We start from the raw sequence: 17857 nt of genomic DNA, 5'->3' as shown, positions 1-17857 counted from the left end.
GGACCTTTTCACAGAAACACAAAGTTTTCCAGCTGGAAGAATTGCTATTACTGTTAATCTTAATGGCAATCTTCCCTTATAGAAGGTAAATTTGGATAACAGTCATGGTCACAAAAGGTTCTGGCATTAATATAGAACAATGGAAATGCTCCAGGCCAGAAGCAGCAGAGAAAGAGGAAGATAAGGATGTGCTAGGTAAGGATTAACCCTTCACTAGCAATTTGGAAAAAAGAGAAGTACTGCCAATAAAGTAAAAAAGGAGGAGGAGGCTACCTGACACAATTCTATTGAAAGGAAATCCAGGCCTTGCTGTTTAAAATGCAAGAAAGGCCATTATATAATTTTCATTTAGGAGCCCCTCCCAAGTCAACAAGACCCACTCTATGTCAGGATCGCACAATCAAGCGAACTCAGTGCATTTGATTGCTGGTTCCTGTCAGTACCAGGCAGACTGAGATGGCTGAATGCGTGTCAAGATTGTTTGGACTACATAGTGGGAGGGGTTGGATTCCAGCAGGAGCAGAGCACTGGGAACCAAGGTCGAACTAACAGCTTCAGCCAGCTTTTCTTTTGAACTGTGCCTTCTATCCCATATTAAAGAGCTTTCTATTTCTATAAAGAGAATGAGTGAAGCTTCATTTGGGGTTTGAGCATAGCAGTTCTTACATTAAGCTGCAACTCTTTAAAATACATGTCTGCTGCACCAGAGAAAGAAGAGTTGCATGGCTGTTTATCCCTCTGAGCGGAATGACTGGAGAGTCTGCTATCGCAGCGCAAGTGGTGATGGAAGGCTTGAGCGCTGGATCCTCAAGAGACGAAGGGGTGAGCAGCAGCATGCGCAGCAGTGAGGCAGCTCCCGCGCTGGAAGTGAGCCCGACAAAAGTAGGGAGTTTGAAAGCGGACGGAACTTCAGAAGGGTCAACCAGTAAGCAACCAGTAAATGGGCACGCGTAGATGCCGAGGGAGAAGCGTCCAGTGCCATGAGGTCAGCTGAGACAGCCTGGCAGACTCTGAAGAAGAGAGACCGATGGTCGCAAAGGGTTGCCGGAGAGTCTGAAAGCGATATTGGCAGATAAGTTACAAGGAAGAGTTATCGCTCTGACAGGCTGTCAGCTCTGGAGGACCAGATGGTTAACACAGGCACCAAGATGGAAACACTGTTGCAGCACATGGCCATAATGCAAACATCCATAGAAAAGCTGCTTCAGAGATTGGAGGGGCCGGAGGCCAGCCAGTGACGGGTGAGCTCCTTGGTGGCTTCGGAGGCAGGAGATGGAGACTCTGACAGTGGGTCAAGCAATGAGGGGGACGAGCCACCTGTACCCACGCACCTGGAGAGGGGAGTGCGCCGAGAGAGGCCTCAAGGCCCCAGGAGAGCCAGGGAGCCAACTGGAACCAGGGAAATAAAGATAAGGTTTGACAGCGACCCTAAACAACTGGCCTGTTTCCTGACCCACGTTAAGGGGTTCATGGAGGAGTCTGAAGAGTCATTTGCTGACGAGGAAGCAAAGGTGAGATACGTGTTGGCCTACCTGGAAGGGGAAGTGGCGGACTGGCTGGTGGAGATGCACGATGCGGAGGCCCCCGAGCTGATTGTCATGTTCAACGTTCCAATGTTGCTGGTACATCGTAACGTTTCGCATGTCATTTCGCTGATACGTGTTTCATCTGGGAAGGGAGGAGGATTCCATCTCGGGGAGTTGTTATCTGTTGGCTGCTGGGTTGGAATGTGTTTGGGTTATCTCATGTGTTCAAGGTGACTTTCCCAGGATGGCAGTTCAAACGGTTACCAGCACCTGGGGGGGGGGGAAGTTTGCAACGGCAGGGTGAGGGGAGGGATTACGTTTGAAGCGAGGGTTTTTAGTTTGTATTTGGCGCACTTTTGTTCATTCTCAGCTTTCTCTGTATTTGCATACTATTCTTACAATAAATCAGATATCATTAAGTACCTACTTATGAGTCTGACTCTGTTAGGATAGGCAATCATTACATAAAGATGAGAATCTAAAAACTTCTTCCGTTAGCCCCTTTCCAGATTTATTTTGTGAGGGGAAGCGCTAGTGATGAGCAAACCAAATCCACAAACCATGGAAAGCGAGGAGTCGAGCGAGGGGGAACCTGATTCTACAGTGGTAAGAACGGAGAGAGTTCCCCCTAAAGAGACTTCAGAAGTTCGGGAGGGCTCGAGCTTTAGCCTAGGGGACGAGGAGGCTGGAGCCAAGAGAGCTCCTGAACCGACCGGCGAGTCACCAGGCGAGTTGATCACCTGGGATGAGACACAGGGAACCCTACCAGAGACGTCAAGAACGTCTTGGAAGCAGCGGTACCCGTTGTCCCCAACCGTGGTGAGGCAAGAGAAACAGGAAGGATCCCAAACCCCTGATCGTATAAAACTGCTGGAGACTAAATTGGAGTCCTTAGAATTTATGTTCCGTAAAATGTCCATGGACTGGGGTCTGCGAGAGAGGAGGAGAGAGGAGTCCAGTCATAGGTACTCGACTCCTTCTTCGCCCCCACCTTCCCCAGAGGAAAGGAGTAGGACCCGACACTGAGAGGAAGTAAGAGCACGGAGGGTTAGAATTTCAAGGTCCCCTCTTCGAGAGCGGAGATCCTTGGGGGCTACGAGAAAGCCCGAGCGTCCAGCTGTGACGAAGGGGCCGCCCGGAGCGGGGATAAAGGACTTTACCGTTAAGTTTGATGGAGATCCAACCAAGCTGTCGTTCTTCCTTACCAATGCAAGAAGTTATATGGATGACTGGGAACAGTGCTTCCGTTCAGAAAGGGCCAAGATTAATGTCATTGCCACTAAGCTCAAGGGGCGGCCGGCCGATTGGTACGTGCAGTTGTGTCAATCGGAGGCCCCTGAGTTAGAGGAGTTTGAGGAATTCCTGTGGGTGTTAAAATTACACTTTGAAGACCCGTTAGCTAAGGAAAGAGCAAAACGGGCATTGAAGGAACTGCCAGGGGCCATGATCGGTGGCAGACTATGCTCTGGAATTTAAGGCTTTGGCTGGGAAAGTTGAGGATTGGTCTCAATCCACCTTAATAGAACTTTTCAAGGACGGTCTAAATACGGAGGTCCTAAGGTGGTCACTTGGGCGAGATGATCTGGACTCCTTGCATGAGTGGATACAGCTGGCAGGGAAGGCTGAGCATGCCCAAGAAACTTTTGCTCACCGAAGGGTGATGAAATTTGCTAAGCTCAGCAAGGGTTCCCGCACCGCTGCACCCACTGGAAAGTACGGGCAACGTGCGTGGGAAGAGGAGAGAGGGCACCGCTACGCGAAGGGACAATGCCTCTGATGTGGGAAGGAAGGTCACCGAGCAGCGGCGTGCCCGAAAGGAAAGACTGAGGAACGTCCGGGAAGGTCGTCGGGGAAATCTCCCTCTTTACCCAGGAAGATGAAGGCGGCTTTGGCTGAGACCGAGGCAGAGGAAGTCCCTTATTTCGGGGAGGAGGGGAAGCCCGATCTGCTCCAGCCGGCGGGAAACGCCAGCCACCCGCTTTAAAGGGCGCCGCTGGGCAGATGGTAGAGGAAGGGCGCGACCACATTTCGGTGAGTGGCAACTATCCCACATTGACAGCGAAAGCGAAGCTAGGCTCCCACACAAGAACTGTTGATTCAGGGTGTTCACGTTGCTTGATGCACCCCGACGTGGTGGCTGCTTTGGAGTTGCCCAGGTTTCCGTTAAAACGTCCCATGATTTTCACCCAGCTGGATGGTTCTATGGCGGGGGGGGGGGGAAGCCAGTCACCCATTCCACGGGCATGGTGGCGTTGCAAATGGGCAGCCACCGTGAGGGGCTACCGTTTGTAGTGGCGCCTGTGGGGGGTCCTTTGGTCATTCTGGGGATTCCTTGGCTGGTCCAGCAAAACCTGTATATAAATTGGGTGCACAGGACTTTGACTTTTGGGGATGGTTTCTATCAAGCCCCTGGAGAGGACAATGCTCCACAGGCTGCAGTGGGGAGGGCGGCGGCAGCAACCCCGCACTTTGCTGCCACCCCATTGGAAGGCTTGCCGGAGCAATACCAGAGTTTTGCAGATGTGTTTGGTGAGAAGGAGGCGGATCAACTCCCACCTCAACGAAAAACTGACTGTGCCATAGAGTTAGTCCCAGATGCACAACTACCCAAGCCCAAAATCTATGCCATGACACAAAAGGAACTGGCGGCGCTGTGGGAGTTTGTGGACAAAAACTTGGCCAGGGGTTTTATTGAACCAGCTAGTTCGCCAGTGGGCACCCCCGTTTTATTTGGAGCGAAGAAGGATGGGACATTGAGACTTTGTACAGATTACCGCGGATTAAATGCAGTTTCGGTATTAAACAAATATCCTTTGCCAATAATAAAAGCCATGTTAGCACATCTGGCCAAGGGGAAGATCTTCTCTAAGCTGGATTTGAGGGAAGCCTATTTCTGTATCTGTATATGGGAGGGGGATGAGTGGAAAACTGCTTTCAATTGTCCTCTGGGCTCTTTCCAGTACAAGGTTTTGCCTTTTGGATTGGCGGGGGCACCTGGGGTGTTTATGCAATTGATCAATGAAGTGTTACATGAGCATTTGTTCAAAGGGGTACTGGTTTATTTGGATGATGTTTTGATTTATACTGAAACTGTGGAGGAACATGAGCACTTGGTGAAGCAAGTACTTAGCAAACTGAGAAAGGCTGAGCTGTATGCTAAACTGTCTAAGTGTGAATTTCATAAGACTCAGCTTGACTATTTGGGGTACAGGATTTCGGACAAAGGTATTGAAATGGACCCTGCAAAGATTCAAGCTTTCTGGAGTGGGAGCGCCCGCGTACTCGCAGGCAGCTCCAAAGTTTTCTTGGCTTTTCCAACTATTATCGCCAGTTCATTCAGGGGTTCACAGAAATTGCATTACCTCTCACTGATTTGTTATGTACAAAGGGGCTGGGGGACACACGAAAGGTGAAGAACCCGGGAGCATTGCTCAATTGGACGCCTGAATGCCAACGGGCTTTCGACAAACTCAAAAGCCTGTTCACTGCTGAACCTATTCTGCAACACCCTGATCCCACTAGACCCTTTGTGGTTCAAGTGGATGCTTCCGATTTCTCAATTGGAGCACTCTTGCTGCAGGCGGATGCTGCAGGCTGCCTGAAACCCTGTGCATATTTGTCCCGCAAATTTTCTGAGACGGAGAGGCGATGGCATGTTTGGGAAAAAGAGGCTTTTGCAGTCAAGGCTGCTTTGGACACATGGCGCCACTCTTAGAGGGGGCCAAATGTCCTTTTGAAGTTTGGACTGACCATAAGAATTTGGAAGCGCTCAGTACACCCCGTAAACTCAGTCCTAAGCAGATCCATTGGGCTCAATTTTTCAGTCGCTTTGATTTCAAATTGAGGTTCATTCCGGGAAAGAAAAACTTCCTCACTGATGCGCTTTCCCGCCTGCCCCAGGATTCAGTCCAGGCGCCTGACGTTGTGGGTACACTGTGGACAGAACCCCAGTTGGGGTTGCAAGCTGTCACTCTCAGTCAGACTCGTGCACAGCTGCCCTCAGCTTCAATTTCACCGGCTGGGGGATGGCCGGCAGTTCCTTTGCAATTGCAACAAAAGTTTCTCTCCGAACTGAAATCTGACACTTGGTTGCAAGCAAATAGAGACAATGTTACCTTTGACAGAGGCTTCGCTTGGAAGCAGAACCGCCTCTATGTCTCTGACAGTTTGCGAAGGGAGGTTTTGAATAGATCTCACGATGATAAGGTTGCGGGTAATTTTGGCTTCGTGAAGACCTTACACCTGGTACGCCGCCAATTTTGGTGGCCTACATTGAGACGGGATGTCAAAGAATATGTTGCTTCGTGTCCTATCTGTGCCATGTCTAAACGGAAGGGGGGTAAGCCGCAAGGCTTGCTGCAGCCTGTGGCCAGTCCCTCCCGCCCTTGGAGATCCAGATCTCCATGGATTTTATTGTTGAACTGCCTCTTGTCAAAGAAAGACTGTGATTTGGGTGGTGAAGGACTACTTTTCCAAACAAGCCCATTTCATCCCCTGTGCCTCCATTCCGTCTGCTCAGCAATTAGCCCGGCTGTTCCTAGTCCATATCTACAGGATTCACAGGAGCCCCTCCCACTTGGTCACAGACCGCGGAACACAGTTTACTTCTCAATTTTGGCGGGCATTTTTGAAACTGGTGGGCACTAAGCATTGCCCACTGCGTTGCATCCGGAGACTGATGGATCTACAGAGGCTCTTAATTCTACTCTTGAACAATTTTTGCGGGCATTTGTCAGCTATCAGCAAGACAATTGGGTTGATCTCCTGCCTTTTGCTGAAGTGGCTTACAACAATGCCGTCCATCAGAGCACAGGGCACACCCCTTTCCGTACTGTCTTTGGCAGGGATTTTGTTCCCATTCCTGATTTGCCTCAACCCACAACACCGCCCTGTTCTGCTTCCAATTGGGCTGCGCACCTGGCTGATTCCTGGCCAGTTATTCAACAAGCATTGGCAGATGCCCAGTCCGCCTACAAACTGCATGCTGATAAGAAATGAGCCCTTCAACCTGCTTTCAAAGTTGGTGATAAGGTCTACCTTTCCACCAAGTTCATTAAATCACCTCAGCCTTCGAAAAAATTGGCTCCTAAATTTGTTGGTCCTTTTCCCATTGTGGGAGTTGTGAACCCTGTCACGTTTAAATTGGATTTGCCTCACAATCTTAGACGTTTACATCCTGTTTTTCACTGCAGCTTGCTCAAGCCTGTCAACCACTCCGATCGGTGTCATCTGCAACCTACACCTCCTGCGCCCATTATGATTGACGGACAGCAACATTTTGAGGTGAAGGAAGTCCTTGATTCTCGCAGGCTTCGTGGCGCATTGCAGTATCCCATTTGCTGGAAGCATTTCCCCCACCCCGAGTGGGTGGCTGCACGCAATGTTCAGTCTCCTGTTTTAGTTAATCGCTTTCATCAAGCTTATCCTATGAAACCTGCTCCTTAGTTTTGGGGGGGCGGTATGTCATGTTCAATGTTCCAATGTTTCTGGTACATCGTAACGTTTCGCATGTCATTTCACTGATACGTGTTTCATCTGGGAAGGGAGGAGGATTCCATCTCGGGGAGTTGTTATCTGTTGGCTGCTGGGTTGGAATGTGTTTGGGTTATCTCATGTGTTCAAGGTTACTTTCCCAGGATGGCAGTTCAAACGGTTACCAGCACCTGGGGGGGGGGGGAGTTTGCAACGGCAGGGCGAGGGGAGGGATTACGTTTGAAGCGAGGGTTTTTAGTTTGTATTTGGTGCACTTTTGTTCATTCTCAGCTTTCTCTGTATTTGCATACTATTCTTACAATAAATCAGATATCATTAAGTACCTACTTATGAGTCTGACTCTGTTAGGATAGGCAATCATTACTGATGGACTTTGACGATTTTACGGTGGCCCTGAGGGATCATTTTGAGGTCACCTTATTGAGACTGACGGCGAAAACCAGCCTACAAACAATCAGGCAAGGGACCCAGTCGGTGGCCGAATATGTGTTGGAATTTAAAAGGCTAGCAGGAAGGCTAGTTGATTGGCCAGAGTCAATAAAGGTTGAGTATTTCCAGATGGGGCTGTGACTCAAGATATCAGAAACATGCCTTAACCAATGAGACCCCAAAACCCTGAAGGAATGGGTGTACCTAGCCAGATCAATGGAGACCACAAAACTCCATTTGAAGAAGCAGATCCAGTTCCAGGTGACGGCGAAGAAAACCACCTTGGTGAGTGCCCTGGTGGAGAGGTGAGGCCAGCGCAGAGCCAGAGACGAGGAAAAGGAATGACGCGCTGAAAGATGTTTCAAAGGCAGTATGGAGGGTCATTGCGCTGCAGAATGCCGTCAGACGCCCAGTCGGACACCGGATGCAATGAAGAGAGTCAGCCCAATGACATCGAAAGGAAAAGGGAAAGAGACGGCCATGAGAGTGGGCGAAGAGCGCAGGGAGGAATTCTTCAAAAGCAGTGGCACTTCCACAGAGGGGGAATTCCTGCCGGCAGGAAACAATGGTCACCTGCTCTGAAGGGCTCCGAAGAGCAGGCGCTGCATGACAGGTGCAACAATCCTGTGGTAAGTGCTGAATGCCCTATGTTATTATGAGTGCAGGTGCAGGGCCCCAAAACCAAGTGTAGAGCGGACCTCCTAGCCATGTTAGATTCCGGATGCACTCACAATTTGATGCACCCAGCCACAATGACTGGACTTGGGCTCAGAGTGAAAAAGTTAAAGCAAGCAGTGATATTCACTCAACTAGATGGATTGGAAGCCAGTGGGGTCCTGTAGAAATTTGTAATGAAACAGTAAAACTCGGAATCGGTACCCACAGAGAGACACTGCGGTTTCTAGTTGCCCCAACAGAGAATCAGTCGATGATATTGGGACTGTCTTGGTTTAGGAGGCACAACCCACGCATAGACTGGGAAACTGGGGACATCGAATTTAAGGACGGGGCGTACAGAGGCGTAGCTCTAGCAGAGGTGAACCCGGAGCTGGGGATGTTAGGAGTGATGGTGGAGATGAGCTCGCGTGTGTCCCCAGGTGAGGGGAGTGCCATCCTGGAACAGTACAGAGACTTAAAAAGTGTATTTGAGCAAACCAAATCAGACCAACTCCCTCCCCATAGGGACTGCAACTGTGCGACTAAGATAGTACCGGGAATGAGAGTGCCCAAACCTAATGTCCTATCTTAGAGCGAAGAACCATGCTGAGATGGTATCCTGGTCTCTAGTGTTTACTGTCCTACTCTAGTAGACAGAAAATCCTGCCGAACTGAAAGACCGTGGGAAACCCACACAGATAAACCCAAAACTCAAGGCAGGTCTGCTCTGAGTTTCTTTGAAAGAAAGTTCAAAGCTTCTAAACTACGCATGCATTTTTCCCCCTGGATAGGGGCCTCCTCCTGCTCACCATCAGTACTCATGACACCTAAGCTAACTCCAAAAGAGCAAGAAGCGTTGAGGGAATTTATAGACAAAAACCTGAAACGCGGTTTCATACGGCTAGCCACTTCACCAATGGCGGCACCTGTGCTCTTCCGTTTGAAGAAAGACGGTTCCCTGAGACTGTGTACCGATTACTGAGGCTTAAATGCAATCTGTACAGACAATAAATACCCCCTCCCCTCAATGAAGGACATGCTGGCCCATCTGTCAAAGGGGAAGATTTTCACCAAGTTGGATTTAAGGGAAACCTACCACCGCGTGAGAATTTGGGAGGAACAAATGGAAGACCACTTTTAACTGTCATTCGGGTTGTTTTGAATTTCTCGTAATGCCGTTTGGATTAAAAGGGGCTGGGGGCATGTTCACGCATCTCATAAATGAGGTAATCCACTAATTTTTATACAAAGGCGTGTTAGTATATCTGGATGATATTTTAATTTACTCATAAAATCTGGAAGAGCACATCAGAATGGTGTGTCAGGTGCTAAAGAGACTTTTGAAGGTGCAATTGTTTGTCAAGCTATCAAAATGTGAATTCCATAAAGAGAAGTTGGACTATTTAGGCTATAGGGTTTCAAGCAGAGGGATTGAAATGGACCCCACAAAGGTGCAGGACGTGTTGTCTTGGGAACCCCCAAAGACTCGGAGGCAATTACAGAGCTTCTTAGGATTTGCAAATTTTTACCGCCAATTCATCCTAAACATTGCTCAAGAGGCTTTGCCATTAACGGATTTGCTTAAAACCAAAGGACGGGGGGACACCAAGAAGGTGAAAAATTTAGCGGCGGTGCTCAAGTGGTCTACCGAATGCCAAGAGGTGTTCACCCGGCTGAAAGCCCTGTTTATGGCCAAGCCCTTTTTAATGTACCCAGACCCCGAAAGACCCCTGGTGGTCCAGGTTGACGCATCAGACGTGGCTTTGGGGGCTGTCCTGCTCCAGGGAAGTAAGGATGGAGTTTTGTACCCATGCGCATATTTGTCCCGAAAGTTTACTGAAGCCGAACACAGGTAGATGGTGTGGGAGAAGGAGGATTTTGCAATCTGGTGGGCCCTCCAAACATGGGGGCACCTGCTCGAAGGGGCCACCCACCCCTTTGAAGTGTGGACCGACCGCAAGAACCTGGAGGTTTTAAAGACACCCCGCCAGCTGAATCCCAAGCAAATCAGATGGGCACAGTTTTTCAGCAGGTTTAATTTTTCCCTCAAGTATCTGCCAGGGGAAAATTTTTTCCTAGCGGACGCTTTGTCATGATTTCCCCAGCATAATAGCCAAAGAGAGGAAGTCATGGACACAGTGATTCCTGCAGCCCAGAAGTGGCAGAAACCAGAAGCCAAAAATCTGCACCAGAGTTAGTTAGGCTCCAACTTGTTGCAGAGGTTTCAAGAAACCTATGCGACTTACTGCTGGCTAGACTCCAACTGGGACTCCCTAGAGGAAAAGGAAGGTATGTGGTGGAAATGTACCAAACCGTACATCCCGGAACTCGTGCGGAAAAGAGTTCTAGAAGGGAGCTACGATATAAAAACAGCAGGGCATTTTGGGTGCATAAAAACATTACATTTGGTAAGGAGACAGTTCTGGTGGCCATCACTCTGGGAAGATGTGGAGAGCTCCTTGGCTGGTTGTCCGGATTGTGCCACAGTAAAAAGGGGAGGGGGCAAGTCGTGCGGTCTGTTACAAAACGTGGCGAACCCCACTGGCCCATGGAAACAAATCGCCATGGACTTTATTGTAGAACTGCCAGAAAGTAGGAAGAAGACTGTCATTGGGTGGTTACGGACCTATTTTCAAAAGAAGCCCACTTCATGCCAATAGCAGGTATCCCTACCACTGGGAAAGTCGCCAAGCTTTTTATCCAACATGTGTATAGGTTACACAGGGTACCTGAACTTGTGATCAGTGACAGAGGCATACAGTGCACCTCCGCCTTCTGGAAAGCATTTTTAAAACTCATTGGGGCAGAGCAGGCTCTCAGTTCAAGTCATCATCCGCAGACAGATCAACGGAACGATTGAACTCTGTATTAGAACAATATATTAGATCCTATGTCAATTACCAACAAGACGACTGGACAGACCTCCTGCCTCATGCTGAGTTCGCGTACAATAGCACTGTTCACAAAAGCACCTGCTACTCCCCTTTTCACATAGCTGCGGGGCAGGAGTTCATATCAATCCCAGAATTACCTCAGGAGGCCACCAAAGTGAGCTCCCTAGATGAGTGCGTTAAACGCATGAACAAAACGTGGCCGATAATACAAAAAGCCCTAGAGGAGGCAAAAGAGACTTATAAAAAATACGTGGATCATATAACGTGCACTGGAATGGCCACTGAAAGTAAGTGGAAAGTTTTACTTGTCCACCAGATTCCTGAAAACAATACAACCATCCAAAAAACTAAGCCCTAAATTTGTGGGACGCTTTCCCATCATCAAAGTAATAAACCCAGTGACAGTGCAATCACAATTACCAAAGAACATGAAAAAAAATCCATCCCATGTTTCATTGCAGCCTGCTCAAGCCAGCAACGCCACCTGATAACTGGCACCCTGCACAAAGCCCTCTTAGCTCAATGATGATTGAAGGGGAGCAACACTTGAAGTTCAAGAAATTTTGGACTCTAGACAGTTACATGGAACCTTACAATACCTAATCCAATGGAAGCACTTCACCAAGGCTTCAAATGAGTGGCTTGCAAGTAGGCACATCCGTGCCCCTGACCTCATGAGAAAATTCCACCAACATTATCCAAACAAACCAAAATAAGATACCTAATTTTATGTTCTCTTGCATTACTTATATCACTTATTAATCATTGCCATTAAATAACTACTGTATAGATTTTTCTTTAAGGAAGGTGCCATGTCAGGATCGCACAATCAAGCGAACTCAGTGCATTTGATTGCTGGTTCCTGTCAGTACCAGGCAGACCAAGATGGCTGAACGTGTGTCAAGATTGTTTGGACTACATAGTGGAAGGGGTTGGATTCCAGCAGAAATGGAGCACTGGGAACCAAGATCAAGCTAACGGCTTCAGCCAGATGTGGGGGTGGGGGAATGAGCTCACCGAGAGAAGTATGTTTTAATTACAAATCGCACACTGAATTTAACAGTTGCAGCTTTTCTTTTGAACTGTGCATTCTATCCCATATTAAAGAGCTTTCTATTTCTATAAAGAGAATAAGTGAAGCTTCTTTGTTTGGGGTTTGAGCATAGCAGTTCTTACACTCTACCTCATCCTGGAGGAGTCACTAAAATGGAAGTTGTAAGGCAGAAGGAATCAAAATCTAGATGGCAAATCTGATGGATGGAGAGGATGTCAGCTTGCTTTGAATGGCAGAGATACTCGAGATCAACCAGCAAAATATGAGGGACATGCAGTTATCTCCGTTATCTTTACCAGGATCCTGATTAGCAGAGGAATGGGCAGAAGTATGTAAAGAGAGTCCATTCCAAGACAAAGAAAGGCATCACCTAGAGACCGCTTGTGCCTATCATTCCCCCAATGGGAGAAGAACTGTTAGTAATCCAGGCCTTACTTCCCAAAACAGAAAATGTCTATTTGTATTTTCTTCCACAGCAATTTTATGCCTCTGCTGATAAGAGGCCATTCCTTCTGCTGTATCACCTAGTATGAAAGATGAAGAGAGGATGAGAACAAAGAACGCTTGAGTTATGAAGGCATCATTTGTTTGAAATAGTGCCTGTGCTTGTATGATGATATCCTGAAATGTGTGATCTACTAGCCTGTGCTGCATGGGCATAATGTGGGAGGAACTCCTTACCTCCACTGACTGTCCTGAAATTCAGGTTGGGCAGCTGATTGCAGTGTGTAAATGTGATATGTATGCACTTTCAAAACAGGATGCTAAACACTTCATATTTTAGGCTTGAGTACTGAACACTACATTCTTGGGAGATCTCTTAAGCTAATTCTGACTTTAACAACAGATATACTGTAGGTAGGCAGACACCTGTATGCACACAATTAGGATAAATTTAAAGAGTTAGGGTAAATTTGGCTTTATTAGTTAAGAATAACAGCTGTTTCTTCGTATAAAGAAATTAGATAAATTCAGTTTCCACTTAATTACAGGAGTCCTCACTTAGTGACCACAATTGGGACAAGCAACTCTATTGTTAAGCGAAGCGGTCACTAAGTGCGAAATCATGTGACCGCAACTGTGCTTTCCTTTTCCCCATTCCCCACCCTTTGGAGTTTACCTTGGCACTGGGATAATTAGCAAGAAGGGAATTAATATTTGTATTTACGTTCATTGGAGAGGAAGGAATTAAAAGAGAGTAAACAGGCACACCATGGGGAATATACATTGAAAGGAATGTGGTGGTGCTGGCAGCTGGGAGCCACGAGCACGCCATGCAAACAGCCTGGTATATTCCTCATAGCATGCTTGCTTACTCTCTTGTAATCCCTTCCTCTTCAATCTCCCTGCTCTGCAAAGGGGGGAAAAAAGAAAAACAACAGGTCAGGCACAGGGCAACATGTACTGACTATAATGATGATCACGTGACTGAGGAACTCTGCAAAGGTCGTAATGTGGGCATTGATTGTAAAGTTATTTTTTCAGCCTGTCATAACTTCAAATGGTAGCTGAACAAGGCAGTTGGTAAGTGAGGTCTACTTGTATAAAAGTTTTAAAGCAATTCCTACACTTACAACTGAGCCTGATCCATCTGCAAACAAAAGTGAAATTAAATCCATTAGGAGCAGCATAGCAGATGAAAAAACTGACTTAGAAATAACATTGTTCTTTGCTATTAATCTAACTAACAAAATATTTCCATTCAGATTCCTGCCTATGTTTAGCAGTTTGATTGCTAAAAACAATTTCTGAGCCCCAGGGAAAAAGTTACGAAGTCCTGCAAAAACTGCCACTAATTGTAATTTATTAAAATGACAATAAAGGAATGTCCAACATGTTGGACAAGGTCAGAAGCAAACAGCCTTAAACAGACAGAGCCATTATCAAATTAAGGGGCAGCCAGAAAGTGTCCCTCCAACCCAAAAGATAGTGCCTTTGAGCATGTTATACCACATGATTGTAAAAGAAGTACAAGCACTTGAACCTTGATTTCACTATAAATTGGGCTTGCAGTTGATACACAGCACTTAATGGAATTCTTTCATAATGGGTCTGCTAGCTTTTCTACAATAAATCTTTATTAGTAGCTGTGTGTTTGTGAATGCTTGTTGTGCCTGCTTCTAAATTTGGGCTGTTGAGAGAAGCCTTGCATATGAGGATTAACTTTTATTAGATCTAATTAAATCAAATTTACTTCTCAACATGGCTCTGCTTGCTTCTTTGCCCATGCAACACCTCATTGTTGTGAATGTGGCCCCTGGCATGTCACTAAAAGCCTAAAAGTAGTAATTGGCCCCAAAAGGTTGTGTAGTCCTGGGTAAACTTTCCAGATATCTGAGTTTTTAAGAGCTCAGTGGAAATTAAAATACTCACCATTGTCCCAAAGGGAATAGCCCTGGATGCATGATAATAGATGGCAATGAAATTAATGAAGAAGGCTGTGCCACACACCATTGCAGGAATAAGGAATGCCCCAATGAACATCTGCTTTATCCATCTTCTTCCTGCAAATCAAAACAATTCATGCATTTGTGATTCAGGGTTACCATTATGACCCTTAAAATGCTGCAGCGGTAGGACATAGCTTAACTGGCATCATGACACTATTTAGGCTGGAAATGATGACTAGATCTCAGTACCACTTTTCTCTTGTGGACCTAAAATAGCGTTGCAACTCAGTGTGGTATTTTCACAAATCTGGCAAATAAACACAGTTCAAGGACCCAAAACCTCTTTTTATATATCATTAGAAAACACTTTCTTATCACTGTTTCTCAAAGTTGGACAATACAGTTAACTAATTTGTTACAAACCATGAAACTTCTGGTTTCTAAGGCCCATTACAGTGCATTCCTCTATGAAACTGCAGCAATGTCATACCATGATTATTTGTTGTTTATTCGTTCAGTTGCTTCCGACTCTTCGTGACTTCATGGACCAGCCCACGCCAGAGCTTCCTGTCGGTCGTCAGCTCCCCCAGGGATGAATCCATCACCTCTAGAATATCATCTATCCATCTTGCCCTTGGTCGGCCCCTCTTCCTTTTGCCTTCCACACTCCCTAGCATCGGCACCTTCTCCAGGGTGTCTTGTCTTCTCATTATGTGGCCAAAGTATTTCAGTTTGGCCTTTAATATCATTCCCTCAAGTGAGCAGTCTGGCTTTATTTCCTGGAGGATGGACTGGTTTGACCTTCTTGCAGTCCAAGGCACTCTCAGAATTTTCCTCCAACACCACAGTTCCAAAGCATCTATCTTCCTTCTCTCAGCCTTCCTTACGGTCCAGCTCTCGCAGCCCTATGTTACTACTGGGAACACCATTGCTTTAACTATGCGGGCCTTTGTTGTCAGTGTGATGTCTCTGCTCTTAACTATTTTATCGAAATTGGTCATTGCTCTGATTTCCTGACTGCAGTCAGCATCTGCAGTAATCTTTGCACCTAGAAATACGAAGTCATTCACTGCTTCTACATTTTCTCCCTCTATTTGCCAGTTATCAATCCAGCTGGTTGCCATAATCTTGGTTTTTTTGAGGCTTAGCTGCAAACCAGCTTTTGCACTTTCTTCTTTCACCTTCATCATAAGGCTCCTCAGTTCCTCTTCGCTTTCAGCCATCAAAGTGGTGTCATCTGCATATCTGAGATTGTTAACATTTCTTCCAGCGCTTTGAACTCCAGCCTTGGATTCCTCAAGCCCAGCATGTCGCATGATGTGTTCTGCATACAAGTTGAATAGGTAGGGTGAGAGTATACAGCCCTGCCGTACTCCTTTTCCAATCTTAAACCAGTCCGTTGTTCCGTGGTCTGTTCTTACTGTTGCTACTTGGTTGTTATACAGATTCTTCAGGAGGCATACAAGATGACTTGGTATCCCCATACCGCTAAGAAGTTGCCACAATTTGTTATGGTCCACACAGTCAAAGGCTTTATAGTAGTCAATAAAACAGAAATAGATGTTTTTCTGAAACTCCCTGGCTTTTTCCATTATCCAGCGGATATTGGCAATTTGGTCCCTAGTTCCTCTGCCTTTTCTAAACCCAGCTTGTACATCTGGCAATTCTCGCTCCATGAATTGCTGAAGTCTACCTTGCAGGATCTTGAGCATTACCTTACTGGCATGTGAAATGAGTGCCACTGTTCAATAGTTTGAACATTCTTTAGTGTTTCCCTTTTTTGGTATGGGATATAAGTTGATTTTTTCCAATCTGATGGCCATTCTTGTGTTTTCCAAATTTGCTGGCATATAGCATGCATTACCTTGACAGCATCATCTTGCAAGATTTTGAACAGTTCAGCTGGGATGCCGTCGTCTCCTGCTGCCTTGTTATGAGCAATGCTTCTTAAGGCCCATTCAACCTCACTCTTCAGGATGTCTGGCTCTAGCTCACTGACCACACTGTCAGAGCTATCCCCAATGTTGTTATCCTTCCTATACTGGTCTTCCTTATATTCCAGCCACCTTTTCTTGATCTCTTCTTCTTCTGTTAGGTCCCTGCCATCTTTGTTTTTGATCATACCCATTTTTGCCTGGAATTTACCTGTGATGTTTCTAATTTTCTGGAAGAGGTCTCTTGTCCTTCCTATTCTATTGTCTTCTTCCACTTTCGCGCATTGCTTGTTTAAAAATAATTCCTTATCTCTTCTGGCTACCCTCTGGAATTTTGCATTTAATTGGGCATATCTCCCCCTATCACTGTTGCCGTTTGCTTTCCTTCTTTCTTGGGCTACTTCTAGTGTCTCAGCAGACAGCCACTTTGCCTTCTTGGTTTTCTCTCTCTCTTTGGGATGTATTTTGTTGCCACCTCCTGAACAATGTTGCGCACTTCTGTCCATAGTTCTTCCGGGACCCTATCTACTAAGTCCAGTCCCTTAAATCTATTCTTCACCTCCACTGCATATTCCTTAGGAATATTAGTGAGCTCATATCTAGCTGATCTGTGGGTCTTCCCTAATCTCTTTAGTCTGATCCTAAATTGTGCAAGGAGAAGTTCGTGATCGGAACTACAGTCAGCTCCAGGTCCTGTTTTTACCGACGGTACAGATGTCCGCCACCTTTGGCTGCAAAGGATGTAGTCAATCTGATTTCGGTGTTGTCCATCTGGGGAAGTCCATGTATAAAGCCGTCTCTTAGGTTGCTGGAAGAGAGTGTTTGTTATGCAGAGTGAGTTGTCTTGGCAAAATTCTATCAGCCTATGTCCTGCTTCGTTTTGTTCTCCCAGGCCATGCTTACCTGTAACTCCAGGTGTCATTTGACTGCCCGCCTTAGCATTCCAGTCTCCCGTGATTAAAATACCATCTCTTTTAGGCGTGTTGTCGAGTAGGTGCTGCAGATCCTCATAGAATTGCTCTACTTCAGCTTCTTCAGCATCTGTGGTTGGGGCGTATATTTGGATCACTGTGATGTTAGATGGCTTGCCCTGAATTTGAATTGAGATCATTCTATTGTTTTTTGGATTGTATCCAAGCACTGCTTTGGCCACTTGACTATTAATTATGAAGGCTACTCCATTTCTTCTGTGGTCCTCTTGTCCACAGTAGTAGATCTGGTGGTCATTTGATGTGAAGTGGCCCATTCCAGTCCATTTCAGTTCACTGACGCCCAAAATGTCTATCTTTAATCTTGACATCTCACCAATAACCACATCCAGTTTGCCCTGGCTCATGGATCTTACATTCCAGGTTCCAATGGTGCGTCGATCCTTAGAACATCGGATTCGCTGTTCACCACCAGCACCGTCGGCCACTAGCCGTCCTTTTGGCTTTGAGCTAGCTGCATCGTCACGTCTGGGGCTAGTTGAACCCATCCT

At 46.5% G+C, this 17857-nt stretch overlaps 1 protein-coding gene across 2 annotated transcripts in view; it reads right to left on the bottom strand.

The window, feature by feature from the left end:
• TM9SF3 (transmembrane 9 superfamily member 3) overlaps positions 1–17857 on the bottom strand; it is a 74966-nt gene that overhangs the window by 11193 nt on the left and 45916 nt on the right. For both annotated transcript variants that reach the window (XM_063307620.1, XM_063307621.1), the window contains exon 9: positions 14427–14557. In XM_063307620.1, the coding sequence (XP_063163690.1) occupies positions 14427–14557 (131 nt within the window). The remainder of the gene's footprint in view (positions 1–14426; positions 14558–17857) is intronic.

The sequence above is a fragment of the Candoia aspera genome, chromosome 6 (assembly GCF_035149785.1).
Source record: "Candoia aspera isolate rCanAsp1 chromosome 6, rCanAsp1.hap2, whole genome shotgun sequence".
In the NCBI taxonomy this organism is placed as follows: Eukaryota; Metazoa; Chordata; class Lepidosauria; order Squamata; family Boidae; genus Candoia; species Candoia aspera.
The sequence above is the reverse complement of the archived record's forward strand: the minus strand, read 5'-3'. Positions and strand labels throughout refer to the sequence as shown.